The sequence below is a fragment of the Lolium rigidum genome, chromosome 2 (assembly GCF_022539505.1).
Source record: "Lolium rigidum isolate FL_2022 chromosome 2, APGP_CSIRO_Lrig_0.1, whole genome shotgun sequence".
In the NCBI taxonomy this organism is placed as follows: Eukaryota; Viridiplantae; Streptophyta; class Magnoliopsida; order Poales; family Poaceae; genus Lolium; species Lolium rigidum.
Window position 1 is genome coordinate 260,190,383 of NC_061509.1, and position 27,935 is coordinate 260,218,317.

At 50.4% G+C, this 27,935-nt stretch overlaps 1 protein-coding gene across 1 annotated transcript; it reads left to right on the forward strand.

The window, feature by feature from the left end:
- The first annotated feature begins 3,225 nt into the window (after positions 1–3,225).
- Positions 3,226–10,714, forward strand: LOC124690832 (nuclear pore complex protein NUP1-like). The gene is made up of 8 exons (XM_047224160.1): positions 3,226–3,307; positions 3,992–4,429; positions 4,762–4,808; positions 5,201–5,319; positions 6,667–6,829; positions 7,137–7,403; positions 7,713–7,796; positions 10,148–10,714. Exons 1-8 carry the CDS (start codon positions 3,226–3,228, stop codon positions 10,256–10,258), a joined length of 1,311 nt encoding a protein of 436 aa, XP_047080116.1. The 3' UTR covers positions 10,259–10,714.
- Positions 10,715–27,935: the final 17,221 nt, after the last annotated feature.

The following is a 27,935-nucleotide window of genomic DNA, read 5'->3' on the forward strand; positions in this document are numbered from 1 at the left end:
CTTCTATTTTGCCAATTTATGTAATGGGTTGTAATGATTCATATTACTATTCTGGATATTGTAAATAACAATGTATTATGTGTGATTATCAATAAAGCTCCAATTTTCCTTAATGAGCTTTATATAATTGTTATACTATTTACATTCTTGATTACTTATAATTGTTTATTGAATTATCTCAAGTTTGAATTATGGAATAACAATTTTGATGTTTGAATTTGAAATTCAAATTCAACTTTAGGTTTGAATTCAATCATGCAACTTAATTTTGAATTCAATCATGCAACTTAAGTTTGTGATGCAACATCCCTTCTCTCTTTTCCAAAACCCTAGTTTAGTTGAATAAGAGCAAGTTTGTCGCACTCTCGAAACCCTAACTCTGTAAGGTGTCGAGAGAGAAACTTGTCCCCCTTCGATGCAGTTTTTGTTTAAAAGCGCGAAATTTCCCCAGAATTTACGATGCAATGCACATCCCTTTCTAAATTCTACCCCTCGATCGTCTCTAAACCTGGGACATTACATGTTATTACTACTATTACGTTCAGCAAGTCCCTTTTCTCCATTGTTGTGAATGTGAATGTCTCGGCGTGGCCATCTGAAGGCTGTAACAAATTGAAGTATAAGTAAGTTTCTAACATGATGTAAGGTCGTTTTGTTCTATTAGTTTGTTTCTAAATTTAGATTAGATGTTCCGTGCCTGCTCTGAATATGCATTCTTTGTCTGCTTCCAACTAGAGAAACACTTTCATGTACTGGTCATCTAAAACACTACAAGTACCCTAGCTGATATAGTATTGACAATTGGTATTACTGGTGGAGTCATCGCTGCTGGTTGATTTGTTCCTTGCTCTTTATCCATGTCCTTCTTCTTTGAGATACAAATGGTAGTTTTTAGTAATCAGTAGCAACAACAATGCAGACTTCAGAAAGAGATTCATACTATTGACTTATTGTGGCAGCAAGGTCAAGCTCTATGGAGGTGTGCAAGGTCACTATCATCTTAAGAATTCATGTTGGGTGTTTTTCTCTAGGTTGTTTCTTTGTACATATACTGTTGACGTTTTGTTTTGAGTATACCCATGAATCAGATAAAAGAGACTTTAAATGTATAATAGTGGAAAGAGAATGATCTATTCCAGTGTGAAGTTAACTGAGATAAATCCGCTCATTGTTTCGCAATGTATGTGTCGGTGATCCCCACATCCGTTTTTGGTACATGTATTAGTTACTTGTTGATTTGCTCTAGCAGCGAGTGAATGGTTGAGATAAGTTAATAATTTTAGTACAAGGTTGTATCTTTTGGTGGAATTCCAGTTGCTACTTGCAGATGGTGAATGTGCAGGTGTAGGCGTATGCTTTGATGTATTTCTCGAAGTGTTGTACCAGCCGACGTCTTGGAGCATCCGTCGCCTCGAAGCTCCACCGTCGGCATGTTCTCAAGCTCTTAGATTTGTATGGATTTAGTTGGTTCTACATAGTTCAACTTCTGTATACTAGAAGATATGCATTTTTCCAGATGGTCCTGATGCATTTTTTTAGATAGACCTGATTATATTTTAAACAGTGAATGTTTATATGCAAGTGAATTCTTAGTCCTATGTGGTCCTCTAAATGAGCAAGCTCCAGCAGTCAAGCCCGGATTAAACTCTAGCATCGTTGATCGGTTCCTGGCGCCTTGTGATGCAGATGACAGTACTCGTTTGGCTGCTGATGCTGTATCAACTACTATCGAAATCACCATCAGAAGGCAAAATGATTGGTAAAATTTGCTTGGCTAATATAATATTATTTTCTTAAATTTCCAAGCCTGGCATTTAGAGGGCCTTGTATACATCATTATATTATGCATGATTTATAGCTTGTTCCAACCGAAGTGGTGCCTTTACTGGCTAATATTGCATTCTTTTCAAAAAAAAGTGCTAACCCAGAAGGTATACCCATGATTGCAGAAAATGTAGGCAAGACCATTCTACGCGACGCATAAACGCACTCATGCTCCATGTAGGTGCACTCCTGTGCACGAGAGAGTTTCTTTCATTTTTTTTGTGTGCCTCCTGTAGATGTATAAACTCTGTATGCATCAACTACTGAATCTAATTGGTAATTTTTCATTTTTTTTTTGTATAAACAAAGTCAAGATTTCTTTTGCATGAGAAGATTTACTTATATTTAGGGTTACCAATTACATACAGTAGTCTGTCTTTATTATTGCAAGAAATTGTATTCTATATATGAAACCGTTGATTTATGTTTTGCTGTTTTACACTATTCTCTGCTTTCTTTAGAAGGTGAGCATGCTATCCAATAGTAGGCTTTGTTTTTTTTTTTTTGGTTTCTCCTTTTTGGGGATGAGATTATGGTGTACATGGAAACATAACTTTTCATTTTGTAGTCCGGGATAATTAAAGCAAACTTATTTGGCTTTTCAGTTTTCTGATATTGTAGATCTTGAAGTGTGAAACTAATTTTCGGTGAATACTGAGATATTGTCGGCCAGGACGAGTGTCGACACCAACATTGGAGCCTAGAACGCTTAGCTGATAATCAGAATTTATGGAAATTATTTTTATGAACTTAAGCGCCTGCATAAGCAGCTAGCCTTGTACATGCCCTAAAACCTCTGAATCTTAAGTCTACTTTTCAGTAATGTTGCCTAACGAGCCTTTTTATCCTTTGCTATCGAGAGATGCATTTATTTCCTTTTCAATTATTCTGTTAGAAGAACAGTAGCACCATCTGACACTAACATCCTGCCTTTTGATTTCAGACTCGTTATTCTAAGAAGCACATGCATCAGCTTTCACTAAAGAAATCGGGACCTTGGAGATATATCACTTTACATAGCCTTTAAAGTACATTTAGTTACAGAATAATCATCGAAGCATTACACTCTTTAATCAACGATAGTGTCCCCTCTTAAAAAAAAATCTGCGTGTGTGTGGGCGCAGACCATTAGTTCTCTCAGGTCCATGTGATGTCTGCAAAGAGCTTTGTTTTACCTTGACATGAAACATTTAGGTTGAATCAATATTTGATGTTGTATGTACGGAAAGTTGGAAGCCATGTGAACGGAAATCACAAGACATCAAATTCGGTTTACATTTATGAAATTAGAACAATTGTTTGCAATTGTGTATATATTTTTTCGTTATTCCGTGGCAAAGCACAAACATTTGACTGAATTGTGGTACTCTCCATCCAGATGCGATAGGGTTGGGGCTTGCCATGGATGCAGTCGCTGATGTTGCTAGGCCGGGGTGCATTGTTCCCGGCCAGCAGGCGCAGCCGCGACTCAGCAGAACAATGTGTAAAGTTTGCGAGTGTGATCTTCGTGGAAATTTGTTACCAGTGTCGTTTACTTCTCCTTCTGAGCCCTACAAGCTATGAATACAATTTACACTACATCTATCTAATATGTAAATGGTTATTATGTAGTAACTACTTTATGATGACAAACTCACTCTTTGATGTGCGTTTATCCATTCGAGTGCGGGGAGGTAGAGGAATCGCGTGGTTGCCGCGACAGCAGGGCCTCCTTCTGTTTTCGCTGCACTCGGGGAGCCGTCTTGGTGAGTCACGGTTTAAGTTGATGCATTATGTTTGTTTATCTTTCAATAACCAGTCACGGTGTATCTCAAAATATCAGTATTTCACTATTTCTCAAATAATAGAAAATAAAAAGGTCGCATGCTAAAAAGTGCTCACTCGTAACCAAAAAAGAATAGTGCATTAGAAAAATAAATCTTCATGTTGTTCAACAATTGTTCACAGACAAAAAAATGTTCATTATTTAAAAAAATGTTCTATTTCCGAAAAAGGTTCACCAAGTTGAAAAAAAATCATGCATGTCAAGAAACATACATGTGTTGCATTGAGAAATAAAATTTGAGAACCCGTAGAAAGCGCACGGGCAGATTTACTAGTATATAGTTAATTAATACTAATAGATATAGATACGTTCACAATTTAAACCTTTCCAAGCCCTAATCAGCATTCCACCCCTCCCCTCTTCGATTTTCCCCTTCTCGTCTCCAAAATCCTAGCCCACAAGATCCTGAAACCCTAGCCCCACATCGACGCCGTTACATGGCGTCCCGCGGAGGCTACGACGGCGGCTTCACCGCCGGGGGCAAGATCCGTAGGCGCCCTGCTTCCCGCGCCGCAGCTGCATCACCATACGCACCCCCTGCTGCCGCCACCGCCACCGTCCCGGCGGCGCGCGGCGGTGAAGGGAGCGGCTGGCTCACTCGTCTCGTCACCGGCAGCGCCGCACGTCTTATCTCCTCGGTGTTTCGCAAGCCGCCTCCGCCTCCGCTTCCGGAGCCGTTCAATGCGCAGCCTACGCGGCCAGAATCGCTTGACGCACGGCCCTCGCAACCTGAGTTGCTCGACGCACCTCACTCGCCGCCGCCGCCGCCGCCGCCTTTAGGTTGGTGAATGCATTCTCCGGTAGTTCTGTTTGCAGTTGGTGTAGTCTGATGGGCGCAGCGATTTCTATCATCTAGTAAAGGCCAAATTATCTCCAAGCTTTTTTCAGCTACTCAGCATAGCTTGCTGATGCGCATAACGGCCGAGAGGTCAAGTTGATGGCGTGGACCATGTTTACTGTCTTTAACACATTAGCGGTTAACGATTTATCGCCATGAATCTGGAAATTAGGTGCTAGTGTAGTCTATCCTGTGAGATGAGAGATAATTCTAGCCATTTGTATTGTCATTGGTTTCCACCAAATTTCACACAGCTGTTTTTTTTCATGTATAGAGGATGACATTCCAGAAGGAGAAGAAAATGGCGGACAGACTGCTAAAGTAAGCTTGTTCTGCAGTCCAGATTGTACTTGTTGCGTGGCCTACTATTCTTTATTTAGTTATAGTATACTATCCTGACTAAATGCTTAATCTAAGCTCTTTAAGTGCCTATAGTTTACTAAATTGCCATTTATCCTGCCAGGCACTGAGTTTAACTTTGATCAGTGTTTTGCAAGGATTCTCAAAAGACAAATGCCTTTTCAATTCTTAGTTCTTAGAGCAGCTAATAACATGCCCAACACCAGGAAAAAGCTGCATTATTATTATTATTATTATTATTATTTTAGATTATTTTTTTGTCATGTCACTCTGCTAATTACTTTACTTAGCCCGTTGGATTTTTTATTTCAACGTATAACTGAACCTCCGAGCATTTATCGGTGTCCATGCAGAACCTGTATACTGATAATCCTGAAAACTCTATCAAGGATAGAGATGTCATGCTCAGAAGTTCTGATTGCCATCGTGGTATTGAACTTGAAGAATTATTGAAACAGACAACGTCTACAAGGCAAGTATTGGATAATCTAACTTATCATTTGAGCACTATCAACATGGTACTTACCTCAATTTTTTGTGAGCTTTTCAATCATTCAACATTCTGCAATCTAAGGAATAATGATACAATATGTGGGAACCTCACAGCACCACCTTGGCCATATGATCAACAGATCAAGAATGTTTCTGCCAACATGCTACAAAGAACTGTGGATTATCCTTGCCTGATTCTTTTGATATTTTGTTGATATTTAATGGAATCAGTGATAAAATGCTTATATTTTTCATTTTGGTGACAAATGCTATTTCGGTGCGAGTGACTCGGAACCAAGATGTGGAAGGTTCTCTGTTATTTGCTTGAAGGACAATTGCAATTTTTGACAGGTGTATACATGTAATTTTGTGTTGTTATCTGTGTATGTCAGTTCAGTCACCGTAGCTGCTGATTTTCATTTCCATTTTCCTCAAATCCTAGTCTGTATTGCCATTTAGAGCAGAGATTCTCTTTATTTATTTTTTTGAATTTATCTTACGTCCTTTCGGTGCTTACAAAGATTTTTTCTGTTTGTGCACTTGGGAGTTCATGATTTAGTGATTTAATGTAGTTCCTTGAGTCTGGAGTAGCTGGGCACAAGCTGTAAGAAAGTTATTGCATTTTCTACAAAGCAAGATCACCAACTGCTGAACTAAGTTCTCGGTTCTTTTTTTGTGTTGCAATTTTTGAATACTCCCTCCGATCCTAAAAAAGTGTCCAACAGTTAGTACAATTACTTTTTATAATTAAATCCTTCTAAAACAAAGCATATTGCCGTCGTTCCTGCCGGAGTCTACGCCGCGCGCATGCGTGCGCCCCTTGCCGCGATGCCCCCGCGTGAGTCTGCCCAGGTCAGACTTCAAAGTGTACCCATGGCTCCATTCTCCACGCGCGCGAGCCAGCTACGGTGTCCCTATCCCTTTCCTGATCAGTGCATTTGGTGGAGTGCGGGTTGAGACCAAATAATTTTCGAGGTTGTTTTTGCGAAATGTACCATCAGACATTTTTTTAGGATCGGAGGGAGTAGTTGTTATGCGTATGGCATGAATAGCAATATCACTAGGGAATCCCTTATTGTCTGATTCCATGTTTATCATTCATCTCTATGGGTTTTCCTGTTTCTATAACTCAAATCTCACACTTCGTTTTTGCTGATTCCCCTATCTGTTAATGTTGATCTCCAAGTCCGTGTTCTTCTGTGTTGCATGCATTCTGCAAGTTACAAATGTATAAGTTGGTTTGGGTGTTGTGTTTCACAGTGTTTTGTTTATCTTTTATAAACAACTTACATATCTCTCTTCAATAATTGTCTGTTATGTTTTGTAGGAGTGAGTTTGAATATTTGGCTGGGCTGTTGCGATCCAGAACTGTTGGATACAATACATCGCAGGCAGAAGTTGGTAATATAAAGCAAACAGAGTCCGGCAAGAAGGAAAATGGATCTAGAGGCTTACCTGTTGATTTCTCCATTAGATCATACAGTGTTGCTGTGAGTATGCGATTCATGCGGTCATTCTTCTCTTAAATTTTGAGGCTGACTTTCTTGCTGTTAACCATATTGTATAATATCAAATTGCTTCAAACTATCCAACTACAATTATAATTTTCTACTTAGAACTCAAGTGCACCATATTATGTATTTGGACTTAACTAATAGGTATCTCATATTTCCATCCTGTTGACAGAGATTTTCATCTTAATCAGTAGATATCTTCATGTCCTGACACATTGTTACTTTTATGTTGATATGTTCCTTTCTGATCGCACTCTTAATGTAAGCTTATGGATCCCTGCAGGATCAAGTTGCTTCACCTGCAGAACTTGCAAAGGCATATATGGGTTCAAGATGTCCAGAGGGGTCACCCTTGCGCCTTAGATTGCATGACCCCTCTTTTCTACCTAATAAACCAGTAGAAGCGATCACAGTAGATAAATCTCTGAACCCCACACTTCTCCAAAGTTCAAGATTGTCTGCTTCCACGTCCTTTGATCATCTTGGAAGCAACTATATGACTCCAAATAAATCAGCAATACACAAAATGTCATCGTCTTCTTACTTCAAGGTTTTTATTTCTCATTTACTCTTTTAGTATATTGCTCAGGCATGCTTATGGTATGCTCAAGAGTACACCCAATTTCTTACGAGACTTCTCTGTAAAAAAAATCAGAATAAGCTATCATAGACTAATTGTAAAGTCAGTTATTTATGTATTGTACCTTAATCAAATTCTTCTAAGAGCAGTATCGGAAGTTTGAAAAGACTACAATTTACTGTTTCTGTATCATAGTCTGTTTTTTTTATTGCACACACTATCTTAATTTTATCCATATAAGCAATAGTCTTTGTAACTAATGTTCATCAATCTATTCAGGGTCCTGTTCCTTCAAGGGACATGTCTGGTACCGTATCTTCATCTTATCAGACCTCAAACAGTGTCCATACATTTGGCAGGCAGGTACTCATTATTGAACCACAATCTACCTTCTTATTTCATTGTAGGGGGTTAGCCATGAGATGAAATCTTAGAATCTGAATGCAGCACTTCAAGTATACAAACTCATTTCTTTTTATCACCAGTTAATGTCACTCTTTCAAGCCTCAGGAGGATCCATAAACCATAATTTCAGATTTTGTTGTCTGCAATCAGCCTATCTACCTGTGTAAAATAAGCTCTAAATACCGACGTAAAAGGCTATTATTTTAAAATTCTTTGAGCATTTGTTCTTGACACCCTTAAGTCATGATTATGGTATGCGATATTGAGGTCTTAATAAACTATCTTTCAATCGTTAAATACTTAATTGACATGATTTAGCTGAATCATTTCTCATTTAGACATTAAATATCATTAGCAGCTAATGATATTTCTCATTTCTACATCGGAGAGGCCGCCCACGTCGGCGCGGCATTGGAGCCACCAGTGCTGCTGGTGCCGAAGCCGGAGGGCGACGACCCGGAGATGCGCGCTGGTTTGGCGCCGTCCAAGGCGGAGGACGAGGCCAACTGGAGATGCGCGCTGCTCTGGCATCTCGCGGCGGTCATCCGCACCTCCGCAATGGAGGAGGAGGCCCGGCAGGCGGTCGAGGACGCCGAGGCCTAGGCGTTGCTCGACCAGGCCCGCCGGGAGGAGGAAGCGAGGAGCCCAGGCTCCGGCGCGAGGAGAGGCGCCTGGCGGAGTAGGAGAGGCTCCAGGAGGCCAGGCGCCTTGCGTGGCAGGAGAGGCAGCTCCGCCTCAGGGATGAGGCCAAGTGGTCGCCGTGGCCGGACTCCCCGGCACGGCCGAGCCACAGCAGCGCATAGCCGCTCGGGGACGTCGTCGACGCCCACGGCGACGAGGCCCACAAGACTAGGCGGCGCACCGGCGGCCACCTCGTCCTCCTCAAACCCTAGGATAGGGTTTTATTTAAGTTTAAAGCCCATATAGAGGGCTTTCTTTTGTAGTTTAAATTTGCCCAAAATAGGACATGTATAAATTTGCCCAAAATTGGGCATATGTTTAATGAAATATGGTTTAGGTTTAATTGTTTCAATTTTTTCCTTTTTACCTAAACGGACCGACGGCTAGGTCCACCTGTACGCGCGGCCACCCAAACGGCCCAAAACGGACGGCCCAATGCAGCGACCCAAATGGACGCGTTGGGCCGTCCGTTTTGAGCCGTTTGGGTGGCCGCGCGGACAGGCGGACCTGGCCGCCGGTCCGTTTGGGTCGCGCACTGCGCCCAACGTGCGGACGCACCCCATAAGTGAAATACAACAAAAAAAGGAAAAAACTAAAACAATTAAACCTAAACCATATTTCATTAAACATATGTCCTATTTTGGGAAAATTTATACATATGCCCTATTTTGGGCAAATTTAAACTACAAAAGAAAGCCCTCTATATGGGCTTTAAACTTAAAAAAATATATAAAACCCTATCCTAGGGTTTGAGGAGGACGAAGTGGCCGCCGGTGCGCCGCCTAGTCCCTGTGGCGGCGATGGCGATGCGCTGTTGTGGCTCGACCGCACCGGGAACTCCAGCCACGGCGACCACTGGGCCTCTTCCCAGGCCGAGTGGGGGTCCGGAGCCGCCCGCTGCTCCGCAGCAGCCCGTAGCTCCGCCTCAGGAGGCGGAGCTGCCTCTCCTGCCACGCGAGGCGCCTGGCCTCCTCGCGCCGCCGCCTCGCTTCCTCCTCCCGGCGGGCCTGGTCGAGCAACGTCCAGGCCTCGGCATCCTTGACCGCCTGCCGGGCCTCCTCCTCCATCGCGGAGGTGCGAATGACCGCCGCGAGATGCAGCCAGTTGGCCTCGTCCTCCGCCTTGGACAGCGCTAGAGCGGCACGCATCTCCGGGTCGTCGTCGTCCTCCGGCTTCGGCGCGGGTTGCGTCAATGCCGTGTCGACGCAGGCGGCCTCTCGCCGGGAGCAAAAGCCCTCTTCGGGGCCATGGCGGCGGTTTGCGCGTGCGTGGGGAGTTGTGGAGTGTAGTGGGAAAGTGGACTGGACTGGACAGATCCCTCCCAGTCCACATTTAATAATATTCGCGCCCCCCACCGACAGCCGGGCCCAGGGAGGCGAGCAGGCGGACACGAGAGGACGCCGCGTGCCATCCGCGGCCACGCAAACCTGGGCCGGGTTTGGGTCATCCCGGACACCGCGGCCATCCGCATTTGCGATGCGTGGCCGCGTTGGGCCGCGGTTTTGTCCGTTTCGACCCATCCGGACGCGCGGGCGTGGGATGGTTCGCCGCGTTGGAGATGCCCTTATGCAATATGTGCCTTTTGAAGTTCTATGCAACATTGCTGGCTTTGCCTTGCAAATCAGAAGATCCTGAAGAGGAAGAGTGTTGCTCTCAACAATGAGACTTGCTCCGTCATTTCCATCACCAGCCTCGCCTCCTCGGCTACTACATCTCGTTTGCTTTGTCAGAGGGGCTAGATCCCCCTCGTTTTGTCCCAATGCTGCCACAGCCCCCAGAGCTTGCCGCTGTCATCCGACACGTAGCGGGCTATAGGTTTGATGCCCAGAACATTATGCACTGTCGGAACAGCAACATCTTCACCAGTCTCCATGAAGAAGGGGGATTAGCACCTGAAGTTCACCACCTGCTGTGCCCAGATAGAGGCATGCCCATCATTCCATCATTCCCACACTTCCATGACCGCAGTCTCGAAAATTTCCGTTCAATCCTCTCCAAAGAAGAAGGCAGATCGTCCTACTTGTATGTGTTTGGGGAAGTTACCAAGGAGGTAGGAAAGACCATGACACGTGTATATATGTTGCAAGATGGTGTTTGGGCGCATGCTTACCTTGGTCACATGCCAGCTCCCTCCTCTGGTTGGACCCGAAAGGTGTGCTGAGGTGCAGATAACCCAGGTGAGAGACGATGGTCAGTGTGTAAAGTCTATGAGAACACTGTAAATGGTCCACTTATTAGTGATATCCATCCTTTTATGATGATCTGGCCACCCACATTCTCTGCCCTCAAGGATGATCGTACAAGGTTTGCCTTCTGATCAATAGAGATATATGTTGTGTGCTTGGACGTGACAGAATGTAACACTGTGCATCGTCCATCGCACTCTTTGGTATAGTTGTGTATTGGTGTTAGCTGCATGATCGATTACTTAGGTTATTTTGGCAATACTAGTTAAGTGACATTTGAGAATTCTTGTGGCAAGATCATTTGAAATCACTTGTGTACTGATTCCTTTGGGCCTTTTGAACAATACTAGTTAATAAACACTAGAGAATGCTTGTTGTAAGATGATCTGAAACCATTGCGTAGTGGGGTAAATTAATATTACAAGGCGTTTACTTGTGGGCTTGTGGCCATAGTAGGGGACCCTCACATGTGGGTGTGCATTACTTCTGTTAAAGCTTGTTTGGCACCCGACAACATATTTACTGAACGTGTTATTATCCTTATAGGGCTTCATAGTACCAGTACCAGTATGCAATGGTGCTGAAAAGGGACTTGTTTGGTGTTTTAGCATGGACATCTCGTTGGACTGTATCACTGTTTTCTGAACTATCAGCGCGAACTGCAAATATGGCTTACAGAACTACTCATAGTCTTGTTATCATGCTGGCATGTGTATTTTCTTGTCTTGAAATATTATCAAAGACCCAACAAGATGCAACTTTGACTTCATGTTTCTTAAATATAATCATCATGTAATTTTTTGCTGCCTACATTTGAAATCATCAATCTGAAGATATGTTTGAGATTGTCAGTACTTATTTTATGTGAATGGTTCTTAGTGGATATCATGTTTCTTTCTTGAACACAACTTGACCGTAGATTATACTTCTACGCCGGCATGCTTGAGCTCATGAATTATAAGTGGCTAATTTGAGTTTATGTGGCATTTCTCCTTCTGTGATCAGAGTTTGTTTTCCTTGTTGTATGATAGAATTTTTATTTCGATATGAGTGCACATTAACATTTGACTATTGTTGTATCAGCCACTGGCTTTGTTAGTCTGTTTCATGCATTGATGCTTAAAGTGGTAACACATGTCCTGATCTTTCCTCTGTTTTCTCTGATAACAGAAATGCCATGTGAAGAAGTATATCAAGAAGTTTTTGGATGGTCAGTGACAAGGGGTGCTCGCGAGGACAGGAAAAGCAGAGAGCTGCATTTTCTTAGTATCAGTTCTAACCGGGTATGCTATAATTTGGACGGGATTAATTAGGATGCTATGTAGCCAGAGCATGTACTCCTGTCATCCTATGATAGATAGGTCTGTATGTGACCGATCCTTATTCTGTGCAGAAGACTCCCTATGTAATCAGCTCGCGTCCGCACTGCTTGCCTGCTTGTCATGTTTGATGTCCGCAGAAGTTTCTTCATGTACCTTTGCAGAATCGGTATTAGTTGGCAATATGTAGTCTGTAACGTGAGAGTAAGAGTCTGTTATGGAATTTCTGAATTTGCATAAGTGTCTTGTGCATCGGAGCTAATTAAGTTTGAGGTGTAGGCGTGTAGCTCTTATGCAACAGTAACTAAAACGGCCATTTTTCTTCGAACCATGCAGGAGAACTGCATGTATTATTTACAGGCCACATGCCTACTTCGCATGAACTGTGATGCAGCAATTGTTCATTAAGGATCGGATATCAGCCCTGTGGTAATTTTGCTTGCATAGTATGATACAATGATCTGGTAATGGAATGAAGTGTTCTATATTGACGAAAAACCCCAGTAGGTGGACTGCCTTTTTTTGAAGGATACAAGGAACAGAACAGCAGCCAACAAGCTCTGCTTGTGAAAGTTTTATTCTTTTCAGGAAATAGGACATGTATAGAACCAAAGTCAGATCCATGGAAAAAAACCTTGTTTCCGTCAAACTAAGACAGGTTTGCGTTCCTCGATCCATCATATCGTACCGGAGTCATCCTACCAGAATTGATTGAATTGCGTATTGTCTGTTGAGGAATCATTCTAGAGATGTATACCCTCACCGTTTCCTATTTTTCTAGCCTCCGACTCTCGTCCCGCATTCCCGTCCGTCGACCCCATCGTACCGGAAACATGGCTACTATTTGCAGTGCAGGGAAACCAATAGTACTAGGATGAAAACCTGAACTGACTCTTACTTTCTCCATGGCTCTCATACCCAAAGGCTCAAAACATTTCTCCCTTACAAAGAAACAAGAGGCCATACACGCACCCCCTATCCCCCAATTTATACTCTCCTTCAGGTTGCGAGGAAAGGACTAGACGAGGGAGAATCGGAACCAAGCATGAGATGCATATGAAGGTGAGAGCAAAGAGATTAATAGGAAACCAAGGACCAATGTAAGATAGCTAGGAAGATCACACGGAGCCAAGCATATGCTTTAGTTCAACTATAGCAGGTGTGTGATGCAAGGAGGAAGAGGAAGTTTTCTAGAATGTAGAGCTCGGGAAGGTGTGCGACAGTGCGAGGGACATGTACAAGCTACGACCTATATAGTGGTGTGGATGGACTGGAGTCAAGTGTTGTAATTAAGCGTCAAAATTCATTTCACTTGAGCATGCATGTATGATCAGTTCTTACATTTTCAGGTAGTACTACTCTATCAAGGGTGGTCTCATAAGTTATCAAGACCCAGCTAACATCAAACAAACCTGCCACGGGCCACTACCTCTTCTGTTGTTGTTGTGTTGGAAGAGGACGACACACCATTACTTCTTCATGTGTTGCTGCACTGGTGATGCTTAATGACTTTTGTTAATGGTTCAACAACTATTGTATTCATTGTAATTATGAGAAAACCAAGTGTGACCAACAAACTCATTATGTAGATCGAAAGTGTGTCATCACCGCTGTTTCACCACCTTTTACTGAAAAGTCCGTTTACACTCTCAGGAAACAAGATGAGTGAATGAAGACGACCATTCAAAGTTTCAAACACATCGTACACGATCCTGCCAGTTTGAGAGCAGCCGGGCCATTGTTAGTTCTGTGTTCCCGTTATCCCGTTATCCCGTTATCCCGTATACCCAATTACCCATGGTACCTGGATGAGTACCCCTACCACATTTGTTGAATTGTTGTTCTTATCAGCCGATCTCCTCATAGCATCCATAATATGAGTAGCAGAAGAAGCCTGAAGTTGTCTAGTCATCTGGTTACCCCTGCGTCGCCTCCCCGATATAGGCGGCCCTCCTCCCCGCAGCGCCAAAGCGCCTCCCCACCCTCCTTCCCTCTTGTCGCCACCGGTGGGTGCCGCCAGGCATTGCCTGCATTGTGTCGATGCAAAGCTGACGGTGGCAGATCCTTCTCCTAGTCGGCGCCGACAGCTTTGGCTTGGGAGGGCACAGCCTGACGGTGGTGCAGCAAGGCCAGCGGTGTTCCGGCATAGTTCCAGGTGGCTTCTTGGTGATGGCGCTGCCAGTTGGCGGCTAGGACGGCTTGTTCACGAGCATGATCAGTCAGTCCTGCAAGCCCAGATGTTGGCCCTTCGGGCCCGATCTAGATAAGGGCGAGCTGGGTCGGGCTCAGACGCGCCGCCTCCGGTTGGATTGACATTGACGAGCAGCTCATGATGGGGGTGGCGGTGACAAGGCCGCGTGCTGCAGCGCGGGAAGCTTCACGGACCCGATCTAGGCTTGCTTGGAGTGGACCTTTGGCGCCGAGCTCGAGGGTAGCAGTGGTGGTGTGGATTTGTTCTTGCTGCCGCGTCCGTTCTGCACCTGCCGATGGCGGTGGAGGAAGTCCTCCGGGAGGTTGTGCTACTGCCAACCTTTGGTTCTAAGTGGTCTGGTGTGCTTCTACTACTACCTCCTGCCGGCCTCCATCTGTGGTGGTGGAGGTTGTTCCCTTGGGCGTGGTTGCAGTATTGCCGCCTCTTGTCTACGGCTGTCTGTACTCAGTCCGGCCGGCCTCACACCTTCTACGTTTATTTATTTGGCAAAAAAAAATTTAAATGGGGAAACATAAATTTTTTTAGTGTACTCACCCTCTAATTTTTTTCCTACGTTCGCCGCTAATGACTGAAGAGTGACACATTATTAGGCCAATTGGGAACCAAACCTTAACCAAACATTTACCTCTGGAAACTGTGTCATGATTTTTTTGAGGCCATAGCTGCTCGATCTATAAGCACATTTTACATTTGCATTGCTAAAGATTTTTGGCGAGGCTACAGGTCTCTACCAATATTGCCAAAAGCAACATTCTCCCCAATTCATGTCTCCTGCTGATCTTGCCTTCTCTGAAGAGAAAGCTGGATGCCCCTGTACCTATTTAGGCCTCCCTCTCTCAGATAAGAGGTTGAAAAGTTGAAAAGAGCTCACTTTCAGAAGCTTCTTGACAAATTCATGAAGAAGCTGCCCCCCCCCCAGTGGCCGCTCAAACAACTGTACAAGTTGACGCGTGCATTCCTCCGGGCTTCTAGCGACACGGTCTCGGGAGGTAAATGTTTGGTTAATTTAAAGGCGGTCTGCATGCCTAAGGAGATTGGGGGATTGGACATGGAAAATCTTCAATGAAGCAGGTGCGCATTGCGCACCTTCAAGTTTTTCACATTTTTCTTTTTCATTTCTCTTAAATTATGTAATATTTTGATTTGATTTTTTTTCAAGTAGCTCAAAAATAACAAATAGAATGCGGGAAAAATAGTTTGGAATTTTTTTTGCAATTTAAAATTTCAAATTATTTTAAAATTCAAAATAAATTCTTGAAATATATATATTCATATTGACATAAAAAATCCAAAATATTTTTCCCGCATTCTATTTGTTATGTTTAAGTAATCTGCAAAATTTCAAATTCAAAGATTGTTTGGTGTGAGAGATACAAAAATGAGAAGTTGTTTGAGAGAGCAAAAAAAAAAAAGCTAGCACGAATCTTGATGCAATATTGACGGTCCTGATAGGGGTGCGCACCAAGCACCTGCTCTAAAAGTCCACTCTCGTTGGACATTCCTAACTTGCACTTACAAAGAATTTCGCTTCGGCTATGGACAACACGAAGCCATGTCAAGGGCGGCCTCTTCCTATGGATCTATTAGAGAAGTGTTCCGGTTTTTCACGGTGATCAACATCCATGACGGCAGATCTACAAGTTTTTGCAAAGGGCACTGGATCACTGGGTTTCCCCTCAGCTGTCAGTTCCCAAACATGTTTAAGGCTTCAAGCACTGCCGCCGTCGGAAGATTACAGTCAGAGATGCCCTTCCGAACAGAGCTTGGATTTGGCTGCATAAAACCCAACCCGTCTGACTAGGTTATCTCTGAACCTTTGGCAGTTGTTGGAACAGGTTCAGAAATTTCTCCTTTGATGATCAGCCGGATGTGATTTCCTGGCGTTGGACAAACAACGGAGTTTACTTTGCTTCTTCTGCTTATTCTGCTTAGGGCATCTTCAACGCACGACGCATTTCAGCGTCCGAAAATATCCGCGCGCGCCGTTTGCGTGGGTCGAAATGGTCGAAATCGACCACGTGTCCGTTTGCGTCGGGGGTGGCTCCAGCGGCACGACGCATTTTTTGCTTGAATTTCCATTTTTTATAAAGAAAACATAATTTACATAGTTGAACACATGGAAATAAATCCTAAACGCCCGCGCCTACTGCTTCTCCTCGTCGTTGTCGAGCACGACGAGCTCCGGTACCACCCACGGCCAGTTGGGAACCGGCGGAACGTACGCCGGGCGCGCCGGCGGTGCTGGAGGTGGAGGCGCCCAGGGTTGTGGCTGTGGCGGAGGTGGAGGCGCCCAGGGATGTGGCGGCTGTTGAGGAGCCTAGGGCTGAGGTGGGGCCCCCACGGGTGTCGTGGTATCGTCACGGCATATGCCATAGGGTGGCTAACGAAGGTGGTTCCTAGGTGATCTCACGGCGGTATCCGGATGCGGGTATGGGGACGAGCGACACGGCGACGTACCCAGGTTCGAGGCCCTCCGATGGAGGTAACACCTCTACTCCTGCTATGAGTGTATAAGATGATCACACAATACAATGATGCTCCTAGAGCTGAGTCCGGCTGCTCCTGGGAGGCTAAGGGAGATGATGATCTCTCTCATAGGGCAGCGCTAAGGGTGGAAATGGAGTAAGAGTGATCGATCCCCTGCACGAGAGGGGGTAGTGCGGCTTATATAGGCACCGGCACTTTACATAAAAGACCCTATAGTCTACTGGCCGGCTTGGCCGGCTCCGGCTTCCGCTCCTTCCCGAGGCAACGACGTCGGGAGCCGTTGAGGCCTCATGGCCTGTCCCATCCGGCTGCCGAAGTCAGCGGTATGGAGAGGAAGTGTCCCTGTCGCCGTCAAGCACTGTAGCCGGTACGGATTGACGTACGCCATGATGGTCTATCCGGCGCGTGGCACTATTGCTCCACGGTGCCCCGCGCCGGCCGGCTGCTCCGCGCCCATTGCCCTACCCGGGGTCTTCCCCCCGACATTAGCCCCCGAAGCTGGCAAGGTCCTGCGTTTAGAGGGACCTAGGCAGGTTTTTCTGGCTTTTTGATCTCTTGAATATACTTGACGGCACTCGGAGGGGCCGACTGAGAATTTCCATTCAGCCGGCTGCACCCTCATCCGGCTCGTTTCGGCCGGCTGCTCCTAGCCGGCCGCTATTTTTACTTCTGCAGCTTTTGCTTTTTCACAAGTCTTGGTGATGTCTCCGCCTTGCTGGGAAAGTTTGGGGCCGAATTGAATTTAATGTCCGGCTCCGGCTTGAGCGCGCCGAAGTCTCCGCCGCCTCGGGTCCTGCGCCCGACTTGACCGGTCTGACGTCAGGCCGCTGCTGCCGCTTCGTATGGTCACATCAATGTCTCCTCCGGATCCGGTGCGGTCGTGGGAGACGTGGTGTGGCGGTTTCCGGTAACTGCAGCGGTCGTGGGGGAAGTTATGGCGCAATAAATCCAGGCGACGTGGCCACGACTGCCACTTGGAGGCTAACCGCCCGCTGCGGACGGCTATAAATGCCGCGCGGGAGGGTACCGAGGCGGCCACTGCCCACTTCGTCCTCTCCGCACTTCTTCTCCTCGCGCTCGAGCTTCTTGCTGCTCCGGCGAGCGTTTCTCACTGGCGAACTCCGGCGAGCACATCTCCGCCGATCCGCCGCCGCTACTCCGACGAGCCGGCGCCACGGGGCCCCGCGTTTCAACGGTGCGTTCTCCGCCGCCGCCGTCGCCGCCGTCGCGAGGTTCTTCTTCGCCCTTCCGTCTTTCCTGGTCTTCTTCCTCCTCCTCCTCCTCCTCATCGATGGCCGGTGCGAGCGGGTCTTGGAGGGGGTCCTACATGAGGGAGGACGACATCGAGCGCCTGGTGCGCCTCCGCCGGATCCCGTCGACGGTGACTACGAGGGCGCCCGGCGCGGAGGTGGAGCCCAAGCCGGAGCCCGGCGAGCGCGTTGTCTTCGGCGCGCATTTCGATCGCGGGTTGGGCCTGCCGGCGTCCAACTTCTTCCGCCAATTCCTCGACTACTTCGGCCTGCAACCGCACCACCTTCCGGCCAACGCCTGCATCCTCCTCAGTTGCTACGTGGCTTTCATGGAGGCGTATGCCGGCTTGTGGCCGGACATCGACTTCTGGAGCCGCCTCTTCTTCATCAAGGCGCAAACGACCGATGGCCATCTGCGGACCTGCGGCGCCGCCTCGATCTACTCCCGGCCGGGTACGCCCTTCCCCAAGATTCCGACTGTCGACTCGGTGAAGAACTGGCAGATGTCGTTCTTCTACGTGCGCAACGAGAATCCGGGCTTCGACCGGATCAACCTGCCGGAGTACAATCCGGCTCCTCCAGTCGGCCGGATCAACTGGGGCTACAACGCCCAAACGACGGACCCGGACGCGGAGGTGAGCCAGCTCTGGGACTTCCTAGGGGCCGCCGTCGCAGGCGGGCTGACTGCTGAGGACCTCCTCTGCACCGTCGCCGAGCGCCGGGTGCTGCCGCTTCAGCTGCGCACCCACAAGATCGGGCACATGTCCGGCCGGTTCGATCCGACCCGGACGTCCAAGGCGGAGCTCAACAAGGCCCAGGTGGCCCGCCGGGTGAACAACATCACCAAGGCCAACATGCCGGACGCCTGGAACTATGGGCTGGCGCCCAACAACCGGGATTCGCCGCCTGAGCTGGTAAGTTTCGCTGTTTTGGCCGACTTCCGGCTTGCGGCTGCGTGGCCGACTTCGCTCTTTGCCGACTTCCGGCTTGCGGCTTACTTATATTTCTTCTGTCTTCTAGCTCTTCGACCGCCGGAACGTTGAGGACGGCGACCCGGCGACAAGGAGGTGGACGCCGGATCACGCCGATCCGGCTGACCAAGCCGGCGACCGGGCCGGCGACGACGATCTGCCGCAGGCGCCTGACCAAGGCGGCCAAGGGGAGCACAATCCGCCTCCTTCGCCAGAGCAGCAGGAGGACGACGAGCCGGCGACGTCCACCACGGGGCCGATCCCCGCAGTGCCTCTGCGCGCGAGGCCGCCTAGCACCACGGCGACTTCGGCGCCCAAGGGGAAGAAGCGGGTCGGCGACCGCTCCACCGCCGCCTTGGAGGCGAAGGTGAAGAAGCAGCGCCGGCTGCAGCCGAAGAAGGTTCCGGAGCAGGCCGGGTGAGTTTTTCTTCTCTTCTTGTTTGATTCCTTTTCTTTCCTTTCTCTTTATACTCATCTTTTTCTTATTTGTTCGGCTAGGGCTCCCATCAAGTTCACCCAGGGCGGCGGCTCCCGGCAGGCTCCCCGTGTCGTGTCGCCGCCTCCGCGACAAAGGAGGGAGCCGACGCCGCAGCCTTCGGCGCGCGCGCCCACGCCGCCACCGGTCGTTGTGCCGCCTGCGGGCACTCCGCCTCCCGCAGGGGCGCCTTCTTTCACTGTGCCTCTGGCTTCAGCGCCTGGCCGCGGCGCACGGGGTGAGCCGACGCGCCAGCCGACTCTGGACGATATGTTCCCGCGCCGCGCTCGTCTTTCGGACCCGGCGGCTGGAGCCGGCAGGGGCATGCCGCTCGCGACCGGGGCCGGAGCCGGCGGGGCTGCGCCGCCTTGACCGGGATCGGTGGTAGCGCGCCCAGCGTGGTGGTGCTGGAGGAGAGCCCGGAGGGGGCACCTCAGGCGCCGGAGACGGCTGCCCCGACCGGGCCGACTGCTTCGCCCGGAGCGCCTCCATCTTCGGAGCCGACAAGGGAGGAGCCGGCCAGGGACGAGCCGGCGCGCACGGGGGACACCGGCTCGCGCGCGTTGGTGAGGATGGAGGGCCCGTCGGCGCCGTTGGAGGGCCTTCACGTGGCTAAGGGTGCCCGGCTTTTGCATGTGGCATCCGCCTCCGACTCCAGCCTTGGCTCGGCTGGCACTATGGAGCAGGCGTGGCTCAGCGCGGACTCCTACGAGGTGACCAGCCGGGAGGGGAACCCGGCGTGGCGTCGGTGAAGATGTTCTTCTCGGGGTTCCAGGCCAACCTCAAGGCCAGGGCTGCTGAGACCGCAGCCAACCTCACCAAGCTGGAGGAAGCCAGCAAGGTAAGTACTTCGTCTTTTTTGCAATTTGGTTATTATCCTGGTAGCCCTCCGAGGCGTGGGCCGGCTGCTTGGAGCCGGTCCGGGTATCGTCTGGTTGACTGATTCTCTTTTTCCTTAGGCGGTTACGGAGCGGCGTACTATCCTGTACAACCGCGTCGTGACCCGCTACCACAAGGCCAAGCTTGAGTGGGCCGACTTGGCTCGCGAGCTGGAGGCCGTCAAGGGTAAGGTCTTTTTCCTTCTGACTTGATTTCTTTTTTCTCGACCTTGGTTGGCTGACGCTTTTTCTGGCCGTCTTACAGCTGAAGCCGCCAGAGTCCCGCAGCTGGAGGCGGATCTTCGGGCCGCCCGCGCTTAGTGCGCCGAGAGCGAGGAGGCGGGCCGGGCTGCTGCCGCCAAGCTCAAGGTGGCTGATGGGGAGCTTGGACGGCTGCGCCGGCTTGAGGAGAACCACCTCAAGGATCTTGCCCTCCTCAGGACGGCTGAGAAGGAGAAGGTGGACGACCTGAGCAAGCGGCTGCATGAGGTTGAGAAGCAGCGGCTTGCGCTTCAGGAGGAGGTGACCACCAAGTCCGCGGAGCTGTCGGCCACCGCTAAACGCTGGGTGGAGGAGATTGGCTCGCTTGATCGCGGCTTGGCAGGTAAGCCCTTTATCTTTCTCTCTTCTTCCCCTTTGCCGACTTTCGGCAGTCGGATGCCGGCTTAGGTAGGCAGCCAGCAGCAGAAACTCTGATTTTTTTGCTATCTCCATCTTCGGGCTGGGGGCAGTCGGTTCGTGCCGGCTGCCGCCAGGCTTTTTCTTCTTCGAAATCTCCATCTTCGGGCTGGGGGCGGTCGGCTCGTGCCGGCTGCCGCCAGTCTTACTTTAGAGCTTCGGAATCTCCATCTTCGGGCTGGGGGCAGTCGGCTCGTGCCGGCTGCCGCCAGACCTACTTTAGGACTTCGAAAATTTGCATTTTTCAGCTTTTTTCGGCTTTGACAGACTTCTGACGTGTTTCTCCTTTGCAGCGGCCTTCCCGGAAGCGCAGGATGCGGCGCTAGCAGCCGTTGGTGCTGCGCGCGATGCTAGGCGGCGGGCGACTGGCGAGGGCAGCGCGGAGTACTTCACTATGGAAGATTATATGGCATCCATGGCCGCCCGCGTCGAGCCCATCACCAAGCTCGGCTGGGAGCTCCGGAAGGCGGCTGAGGAGCTGATCCAGCTGCTGTGGCCAGCGGAGACGTTGCCGCAGGATCTCTCCAACCTCATCGCCTGGCTGGAGCGGGCGCCCGACCGCTTCCTCGACTGGAAGGAGTCTGCCACGCGCGCTGGAGCCGACATGGCGCTGTCCTTCGTGCTCTCCTGGTACAGCAAGGTGGATCTTGGGCAGCTTGAGTATCGGCGGGCCGGCGTGGAGGATGCTCTCCCGGCTGAGATCAAGACAGCCCGGCTCGCCCGTGCCTGCGCCATCGCTGACTTCGTCGACAAGGGCCTCTTCATCCCGGACCCGAACCCGCCGTCTGAGGACGAGGACGAGGAGATGGAAGACGAGGAGGCGGAAGACGTGCCTGAGGATGACCCGGCAGCCGGCTCCGCTGACGCTCCTCCGGCTGGTCCTAATCCAGCCGACGCTTAGATGTACCTGTCTTTAGGTGTTGCTTTTGAAGAACAATTCGTTAAATCCCCGGAATGCCGGGTGCATATGTATGAATATTATTGTCCTTTTATTATGTCACACTTTTAATGTGTTTGTTAATCATTTGTGTGCCGACTCGCTTTCTTTCGACTTGTTCGCTTTTTCCCATCCGCCCCACTCTTTGGCTTTGCTCTTGCCGATCATACGTCCGACTTGCGATCCGTCGCCGGATCAAGAGCGGGCCGCTGAGTGAGGCCGACAGTATTTCAGTCGAACGAGCCGAGTTCGGCGATCCGGCACTTTTATGAAAAGTTGCAAGTCAATTCGCTTTCACTCTTTCCCCTAGTCGTCTTTCGCGTGCCGGCTCCCTAGGCCTTACTCCCGCCAGCCGGACAGCCGGGTTGCGGTCTGTAGCTGGATCGGAAGCCGGCTGTCGGAAACCGGATCACGTTACTTAGCCGGCCACGTGAGAGGGTGTAAGGCAACTGGCGAATAAAAGTGGAGTACGCGAAAAACTTGTCGGAAACGGCGCTCTTGGCGCATGCTTTTTTATAGCTTACAAAAAGGAGTACAAGGGATACATACATTCCTGCTCTCAAGTGTAAAATGGGCGGAGCAAGTTGATATTCCAGGGACGTTTAGTCTCCTCGTCAGCCTTGTCCGGCTTGTTTTCTCTAGCCTCTTGGGCATCTATGAGATAGTAGGAATCATTGCCTACTGCCTTGCTCACGATGAAGGGACCCTCCCATGGGGATGACAGTTTATGCTGTCCGGCTGTCCGCTGGATCAGCCGGAGCACTAGGTCTCCTTCTCGGAATGCTAAGGGCTGGACCTTCCGGCTGTGATAGCGTCGGAGACTCTGCTGGTAAATAGTAGATCTGGACGCGGCCAGCAGCCGGGCCTCTTCGACCAGGTCGACTCCATCTTCGCGAGCTTCTTTGGCTTCAGCTTCTGTGTAGAGCTTGATCCTTGGCGCGTCATGCTCGATATCAGTCGGCAGGACGGCTTCGGCCCCGTATACGAGGAAAAATGGTGTGAAGCCGACTGAGCGATTCGTAGTTGTTCGCGGGCTCCACAGCACAATGGGCAGCTCTTCAATCCAGCAGCCGGCTGCTCGCTCGAGCGGCTCCACCAGCCGGGGCCGGATGCCGGCTAGGACCAGGCCGTTAGCCTTCTCCACTTGTCAGTTAGACTCCGGGTGCGCCACAGAAGATAGGGCCATCCGGATCCCCATTTCCCCGCAATAGCGAGAGAAGATGCCTTGGGAGAAGTTGCTGCCGTTGTCGGTGATGATGCTGTGGGGGTAGCCGTATCTCACGATGATTTCCTTGAGGAATGTGACGGCTGTGGAGCCGTCCAGCTTCTTGATTGGCTTGGCTTCGATCCACTTGGTGAATTTATCAATCATCACCAAGAGATGTGTCATGCCGCCTCGCGCCGTTCTGAACGGGCCCACCATGTCCAAGCCCCATACGGCAAACGGCCATGTGATGGGGATGGTTTTCAAGGCGGAAGCCGGCGAGTGCCTCTTCTTTGCGAAACGCTGGCAGCCGTTGCATTTCTTCACCAGTTCTTCTGCGTCTCTGAGCGCAGTCGGCCAGTAGAAACCGTGCCGGAAAGCTTTGGCCACTATGGCTCTGGATGAGGCGTGATGTCCGCACTCTCCTTGGTGGATTTCTCGTAGGAGTTCAATCCCTTCAGCCGGCTCGACGCACCGCTGGAACACCCCACTTACGCTACGTTTGTACAGCTGGTGGTTGATGATTGTATAGGCCTTGGCCCTTCTCTCAATCTGCCTGGCCTGGACTATATCATGAGGCAGCACACCGTCGGTGAGGTAGGAGAGGAATTCTTGTGCCCATGAAGGTACGCATCTTATCTCGAATACGCTAACCAACAAGGCCTCCTGCGTGGGAGCTTCCGGATTCGACTGCATGGTCGCCGGGTTCGGCCTGCTAGCCGGCGGGTTCGACTTGCTAGCCCCCGAGTTTGGCGATGAAGCCCCGGGTTGGACTGAGAAGTCCCCGGGTTCGGCATGGAAGCCGGCGGGTTTGGCTTGTTAGCCCCCGACTTGGGCGATGAAGCCCCCGGGTTCGGCTGAGCAGCCCCCGGGTCAGCCGGCACGAATATTGAATCCGAGTCCGGTGACGGTGTGATGGACGGCTTCTTGAGAACCGCCAAGGCGACACCCGGCGGAATGGCTTGCCGGGTTGAGCCAATCTTGGACAAGGCGTCAGCCGCCTCATTGTTTGCTCGTGGCACATGGTGAAATTCGCAGCCGTCGAAGAAGCCGGATAGCTGCTGGACGTGGAAGCGGTACGAGGCCATGTTGGCGTCCTTCGCGTCCCAGTCGCCAGATGCTTGCTGTATAACCAAGTCGGAGTCGCCGAAGCAAAGTATGCGACGCACGCCGATCTCCTTGGCCAGCTTCAGCCCATGAATGAGCGCTTCATATTCCGCCACATTGTTGGATGCGGCGAAGTGGATCTGCAGGACGTAGTCCAGCCGGTCTCCCTTGGGAGAGGTGATGACGATGCCGGCTCCCAAGCCGTTGCGCATCTTCGAGCCGTCAAAGTGCAGCTTCCAATGTGTGGAATCCGGCACAGGCGGCAAGTATTGCATCTCGGCCCAGTCGACGAAGAAGTCCGCGAGGATCTGCGACTTGATGGCCGTGCGTGCCTCGTAGAGGATGGTGTGGGCGGCTAGCTCCAGAGCCCACTTGGCAACCCGGCCGTTGGCGTCCTTGCTGCCGATGATTTCCGCCAAGGGCGCTGTGGCAACCACCTTGATGGGGTGCTCTTGGAAGTAGTGCTTGAGCTTCTTGGCCGCCATGTACACGCCGTAGGTGACTTTCTGGTAGTGGGGGTAGTTTTGCTTCGACTGGGAGAGCACTTCGCTGAGGTAGTAGACTGGACGTTGAACCAGCTGTTCCCTGTCGGCTTCTTTGCGCTCCACCACCAGGACGATGCTAACCACCCGATTGGTGGCTGCGATGTACAACAGCATCGGCTCCATTGAAGCCGGCGTTGCGAGGATTGGCGCGGTTGAGAGCACGCGCTTCAAGTCACGGAAGGCTTCATCCGCCTGCGGTGACCAGGTGAACTTGTCCGACTTCTTCAGCAATTGGTACAAGGGCAGTGCCTTCTCCCCCAGCCGGCTGACGAAGCAGCTCAAGGAGGCCAGGCAGCCAGTGAACTTCTGGACGTCCTTGAGGCACTGCGGCAGTTCCATCTTCTCCAGGGCACTGATCTTCTCCGGGTTGGCTTCGATTCCTCGCTGAGAGACGAGGTAGCCAAGGAGCTGGCCAGACGGCACGCCGAATGTGCACTTGGCCGGGTTGAGCTTCATCCGGAATCTTCTCAGATTGGTGAAGGTTTCTCTCAGGTCATCAAGGAGGGTAGTCGTCTCCTTGGTCTTTACAACGACATCATCCACATATGCGTGAACGTTTCTGCCGATTTGATCCTGCAAGCATTTTTGCATGCACCTTTGGTAGGTGGCGCCCGCATTTTTCAAGCCGAACGGCATAGTCGTGTAGCAATAAGCCCCATACGGGGTAATGAACGAAGTCTTTATTTGATCATCCGGATTCAAAGGAATCTGGTGGTAGCCTGAATAGGCATCTAGAAAAGACAACAGTTCACAGCCGGCAGTTGAGTCTATGACTTGATCTATGTGCGGCAGGGGGAAGGGGTCCTTCGGGCACGCCTTGTTCAGACTGGTGTAGTCGATACACATGCGCCAGGAGCCGTTCTTCTTCAAAACCAGGACCGGGTTCGCCAACCAGTCCGGGTGCAGCACTTCCATGATGAAGCCGGCTGCTAGCAGCCGGGCGATTTCTTCACCGATGGCCTTCCTTCTTTCTTCGGCGAAGCGCCTGAGAGGCTGCTTCACCGGCTTGGCTTCAGGCCGGACGTGGAGGTGGTGCTCAGCCAACTCCCTCGGCACACCCGGCATGTCTCTTGGAGTCCATGCGAAGATGTCCCGATTCTCACGAGAGGAAGCCTGGTGAGCTCGCTTTCCTATTTCTTGCTCAAGCCGGCACCGATGGTGACGTACTTGTCCGGCTGCGCCGGGTCCAGCGAGATCTTCTTGGTGTTGTCGGCCGGCTGGAAGTGAGTCGTCCCAGCCGGGTTGCCTGCAGCCGGCATGTCCGTCTGCGCGGCCTTGGCGAGGGCGACGGCGTCGTGGATGAGCTGCTTCTCGGTGGCGATGACCATCGTCTGGGCCATCTTGGAGCTCTGCGTGGCGCAGTCCATGGAGCGGCGGTAGTCGCCGGCTATGGTGATGACCCCCTTAGGGCCAGGCAGCTTCATCTTCAGGTACCCATAGTGGGGCACTGCCATGAACTTGGTCAGGGCCGGCCTGCCCAGGAGCGCGTGGTAGGGACTGACGAGGTCCACCACCTCGAACTCGATCTTCTCGGTGCGGAAGTGATCCGGCTTCCCGAACATCACCTCCAGCGTGATCCGGCCAATCGGCTGGCAGCAGTGGCCCGGCACGATGCCATGGAAGACGGTGGGGGTAGGACGCAGCTCGGCTTCTTGGATGCCTAGCTTGCGGGCGGTGTCGCGGTAGAGGATGTTGATGCTGCTGCCGCCGTTGATGAGGACGCGCGAGAAACGCACACTGCGCCGGGTTGTGCCAATGGTGGGGTCGAGGACCATGGCGTAGCTGCCCGGCTTCGGCAGGACAGCCGGTGTGTCGCGGCGATCAAAGGTGATGGCCTGCTCTGACCAGTTTAGGTACTGGGGGACCGGCGGTATGACCGCGTTGACCTCGAGCGAACGGCTCTGCTGGCTCGTCCTGTCCTCGGGCTCGGAGGTGAAGATGATGTAGGTAGCATCTTCGGCCAGATATCGGCCATGGTGCACTTGGTTAGCCTCGTGGTGCTCGAGGTTGGCGTTCTCTGCGCCGGCTTGGCCACCCGGCCCGCCGGCTGGAGGGGGCGGGGGTGGAGGCGGGAGAGGTTCGCCGCTTGTCAGCCGCTTCATGAAGTGGCAGTCGCGGGTGGTGTGGTTGGAGGGGTTTTTGCCGCTGTGGTACTTGCACGGCGAGTCGAGCATCTGCTCGAAGGTGTACTTCGGCTTCCATTGCCGGTCTTGCTTCTGGCGGCGGCTACCGCCTGCCGCGTTGTCTGACACGACTGCCACATGGGCAGAGCCGTACCGGCGGTCCGGCTGGTCGCTGTGACGCTTGCCGCGGTAGTTGTCCTGCCGGCTACCATGAGAGGCGCCGTCTGCCGGCTTGTGCTCAGCCGACTTGTGGTGGTGCCGCCTGGAGGGAGCCGGCGTTGGCTCAGCCGTCGCCTTGCCGGCTTCTTCAGCCAGCGCGTACTTGTCGGCGATGGCCGTGAGGGAGGCCATGTGCTGGAAATATGCCCAAGAGGCAATAATAAAAGTGATTATTATATATCTTTATGTTTATGATAAATGTTTATATACCATGCTATAATTGTATTAACCGAAACATTGATACATGTGTGATATGTAAACAACAAAGAGTCCCTAGTATGCCTCTTAACTAGCTTGTTGATTAATGGATGATTAGTTTCATAATCATGAACATTGGATGTTATTAATAAAAAGGTTATATCATTATATGAATGATGTAATGGACACACCCAATTAAGCGTAGCATAAGATCACGTCATTAAGTTATTTGCTATAAGCTTTCGATGCATAGTTACCTAGTCCTTATGACCATGAGATCATATAAATCACTTATACCGGAAAGGTACTTTGATTACATCAAACGCCACTCGCGTAAATGGGTGGTTATAAAGGTGGGATTAAGTATCCGGAAAGTATGAGTTGAGGCATATGGATCAACGAGTGGGATTTGTCCATCCCGATGACGGATAGATATACTCGGGCCCTCTCGGTGGAATGTCGTCTAATGTCTTGCAAGCATATGAATAAGTTCATAAGAGACCACATACCACGGTACGAGTAAAGAGTACTTGTCAGGAGACGTGGTTGAACAAGGTATAGAGTGATACCGATGATCAAACCTTGGACAAGTAAAATATCGCGTGACAAAGGGAATTGGTATCGCAT